The sequence below is a fragment of the Zea mays genome, chromosome 10 (genome assembly GCF_902167145.1).
Source record: "Zea mays cultivar B73 chromosome 10, Zm-B73-REFERENCE-NAM-5.0, whole genome shotgun sequence".
NCBI lineage: Eukaryota > Viridiplantae > Streptophyta > Magnoliopsida > Poales > Poaceae > Zea > Zea mays.
This window is the reverse complement of record NC_050105.1, coordinates 135,701,638-135,704,875: the sequence shown is the minus strand read 5'-3', so window position 1 is coordinate 135,704,875 and position 3,238 is coordinate 135,701,638. Positions and strand designations below refer to the sequence as shown.

At 50.1% G+C, this 3,238-nt stretch overlaps 1 protein-coding gene across 1 annotated transcript; it reads left to right on the top strand.

Annotated features, from left to right (window-relative positions):
* Positions 1 to 238: 238 nt before the first annotated feature.
* On the top strand, positions 239 to 2,873 carry LOC542128 (yabby14). The gene is made up of 7 exons (NM_001111760.2): positions 239 to 530; positions 621 to 803; positions 928 to 1,138; positions 1,939 to 1,987; positions 2,088 to 2,163; positions 2,251 to 2,325; positions 2,435 to 2,873. Exons 1-7 carry the CDS (start codon positions 411 to 413, stop codon positions 2,525 to 2,527), a joined length of 807 nt encoding a protein of 268 aa, NP_001105230.1. The 5' UTR covers positions 239 to 410; the 3' UTR covers positions 2,528 to 2,873.
* Positions 2,874 to 3,238: the final 365 nt, after the last annotated feature.

Sequence of the window (3,238 nt, the reverse complement as noted above, 5' to 3'; positions counted from 1 at the left end):
AACAGATCCGATGCTTTCTCGAATCGGGCACGTCCATCAATCAAATCCGTCAGGAGACGAGGCACTCATCCCACCCACACACACACACGTCAAATCCAACGCCAATCCATGGTCTCGTCGTCGTCCATCACATCGATGATCGATCCCAGGGAGGGGGGGACCTGCTGGGCCGCGAAACCGAGCCGGCCGACCGGACGCTACGCCCCTATATAAACCGCCTTCCTCCACTCCCCAGTCCCCCACACTCCCCTGCACACCCAACCCATCCACATCCACTCGCCCAAGCCGGCCTTCGTCCCTGCCCAACGCTGCTTCACTCTCTCCAGCGATAGATAGCATCATCCTCTCCACCTGCACAGGAGACGACGAAGCAGCACCATCGTCCGCGGTCCTTTGCTTCTTCTGGCGCCATGACGTCGCCGGTGCCGGAGACGTTCAGCCTGCAGGACCAGCAGCCGCCGCCGCCGCCGCCAGCGGAGCAGGAGCAGATCTGCTACGTGCACTGCAGCTACTGCGACACCATCCTCGCGGCACGTAGATATATACACACACTGTCACATACGGTATGAAGAGAAAACGACACTCATCTCTCTGTACGTACGTACGTACTGCTGCTGCAGGTGGGCGTGCCGTGCAGCAGCCTGTTCCAGACGGTCACCGTGCGGTGCGGCCACTGCGCCAACCTGCTCTACGTCAACCTCCGCGCCCTCCTGCTGCCGCCGGCGACGGCGCCCGCGGCCGCCAACCATCTACCGCCCTTCGGCCAGGCTCTCCTCTCCCCGACCTCACCGCACGGTCTACTCGTACGTATTGGTGCTAGCTATAGCTTATTACACGCCACGCTACCACTCTGTGTTCATTATCATGCAGACGTTTATTGTTGTCGATGCATGCCATGGGCTTTATGTATATATACTGCATGTATAGGATGCTGAGACGATGTCGTCGTCGTCGTTCCAAGCGCCGAGCCTGCCGAGCGCTGAACCGCCGAGCGCCGCCTGCGTGAGCGGCATCACGAGCATCAACAACACCGCCTGCGGTGGCAACAACGCCGCGTCGGCCATGGCGCCGCCACCGGCCAAACCTGCACTGCACGAGCCGCCGCAGCTGCCCAGGAGCGCAGCGTCAGCGAACAAGAGTGAGAGCTTTTCTTCTTTTTTTTTCCATCTTCTATCGTTTCATTCGGTGCTGCACAAGCAAGCAAGCTAGCCAGGAGGAGATCGAGCTCTTGAGAGGCTATATATATATATGTGACTATGTGAGTCCTTGCGAGGGCGCGCGCACGCACAAACGACGACACATATAGTTCGATCTTCTCTTGAGTCTTCACGAGACTTTAATTTCTTCGGCAGTTTCTTAAATAAATAAATAAATAAGCACACAGTTTTGCATCTCAAACGATTCTTTTTTAATTAGTGGTCAAAGGTAGCACGTACGGTGAATAGTTTCTCGTCAGCTCAATAGTGCCCGCTGTCCGTGTATGATCCTTTTCAGTACGTTCGCGGTATTAGGCTCTTCCTAAACCCGGACATTAAAACATGCACAGTGTGAGAAGTAAATTAAAGTACAAAAAATAAACAGGGCGTGTTTAATTAAAGACGCTAGCGCGAAGCACGAAGCACAGGAGATCCAACAGTGCTCTCAAAACGGGTACCGAACCTTGGCTAAGATTGCCCTTGCGATCCACGTTAGGGCTAGCTTATTCGTTTTCATCTCAATCCATGTGGATTGGAGAGGTTTTGGTGGATTAAAATCCATAGTAGGTCAAAAGATCTACTAAATTTTTTCAATTACATCCAATCTATGTGACATAGAAATAACCAAATAAGGACTTATTAGTTTTATCCCCGTCGTTAGCGACTAGAGAGCTAGTAGGCTGTTCATCGTCGTCTACTCGTCTCTACTAACTCGATCCATTCGGTTGTGTGTTTCCGGCAGCTTCAGAGAAGCGGCAGAGAGTTCCTTCCGCATACAACCGTTTCATCAAGTGAGTTCGGTTCCGTTTTTCTTCTTCTTCACTTTAATTAAGTAGCATGCGCGTGGCGGCGTCTACTGACGACGAACTTGCTACTCGTGCGTATATATAGAGATGAGATCCAGCGCATCAAGGCCAGCAATCCCGACATCACTCACAGGGAAGCTTTCAGCGCGGCTGCCAAGAATGTAACTCCTCTCTTCCTCATTTAGTATTGTTCATGATTCAGAAATTAAATTACTGTACATATACTGACTTCTGTTTCTACGATTCAGTGGGCCCATTTCCCACACATCCATTTCGGCCTCATGCCCGATCAGGGTCTGAAGAAGCACCCCATGCAAACTCAGGTAATTAAGCCGAGCGCCTACCGAGAACAAACCCTAATCGGAAGAGCCAACACACACACACACACATGCTGCATGAGCAACACCTTATTTTTCCTGCTGTGCTTTGTAGGAGGGAGCTGAATGCATGCTTTTCAAGGACGGTCTATACGCCGCCGCCGCCGCCGCCACAGCGGCGTCCAGCATGGGCATCTCTCCATTCTGATGACTTCAGCTCCACCGCGGAATGGTCTATAGCGTTCTGCCTCTCTGTGCGCGCCTAGCCGCTTAGGGTTCTGATGTCTCAGTTCCCTCGTTATCTCCCGGTTGCTTGAGTGAGAGATAGCTTCAATGTCTATCCCAGCCGGAGAATCTCGAAATGTCTCTCAGTACCCATATATCTCTAATAGTTCTCCTCAGTTTCCAGCTTCTTACTTTGTTAATTTGTTATTATGCAACCTCTAGAGAGGTTGTTATGTGTATGACGATGTGCGGCCTCTTATCTTTATATGGACATAATTCGAGCTGGATATTCGGCTGAGCTAGCGTCTACTACGTACTTCAAATTTTCCAAAGTTTTCGTTGCAAAAATACATCATTTTTTTTCTGGACAAAAAACATGTAGCGATATAGGATACCCTGTGTGCTTTGAAATTTTAAAAACTACATGTGGCTTCCTATTTCTATCCGTAAAGTTTTAAAAGGAAATAATGAAAAGGAGTCACATAAGATGCATAATGTAATCTTAATTAGCCCAGCAACTAAATACATTTCCAGTAAAAATGTACTTTGAGATTGCGTCATTGATGGTGTCGGTGTTTTGGGTCTGACCGCACACCCGGGGTTGCCTCTCAAGGTGTTTTTAGGAGTAGGACGGTGTCGACGACTGTAGCAAAATGGTTCGTGTCAGTTGCACGAGGGACAATGGACAATGTTT

Bases quoted from the DNA above. Each gene is read 5' to 3' on its own strand.
- LOC542128 (NM_001111760.2), top strand. From the start codon at position 411: ATGACGTCGCCGGTGCCGGAGACGTTCAGCCTGCAGGACCAGCAGCCG. The intron at 1,988-2,087 runs GTGAGTTCGGTT...GCGTATATATAG, and splicing joins GCATACAACCGTTTCATCAA to AGATGAGATCCAGCGCATCA. The intron at 2,164-2,250 runs GTAACTCCTCTC...TCTACGATTCAG, and splicing joins TCAGCGCGGCTGCCAAGAAT to TGGGCCCATTTCCCACACAT.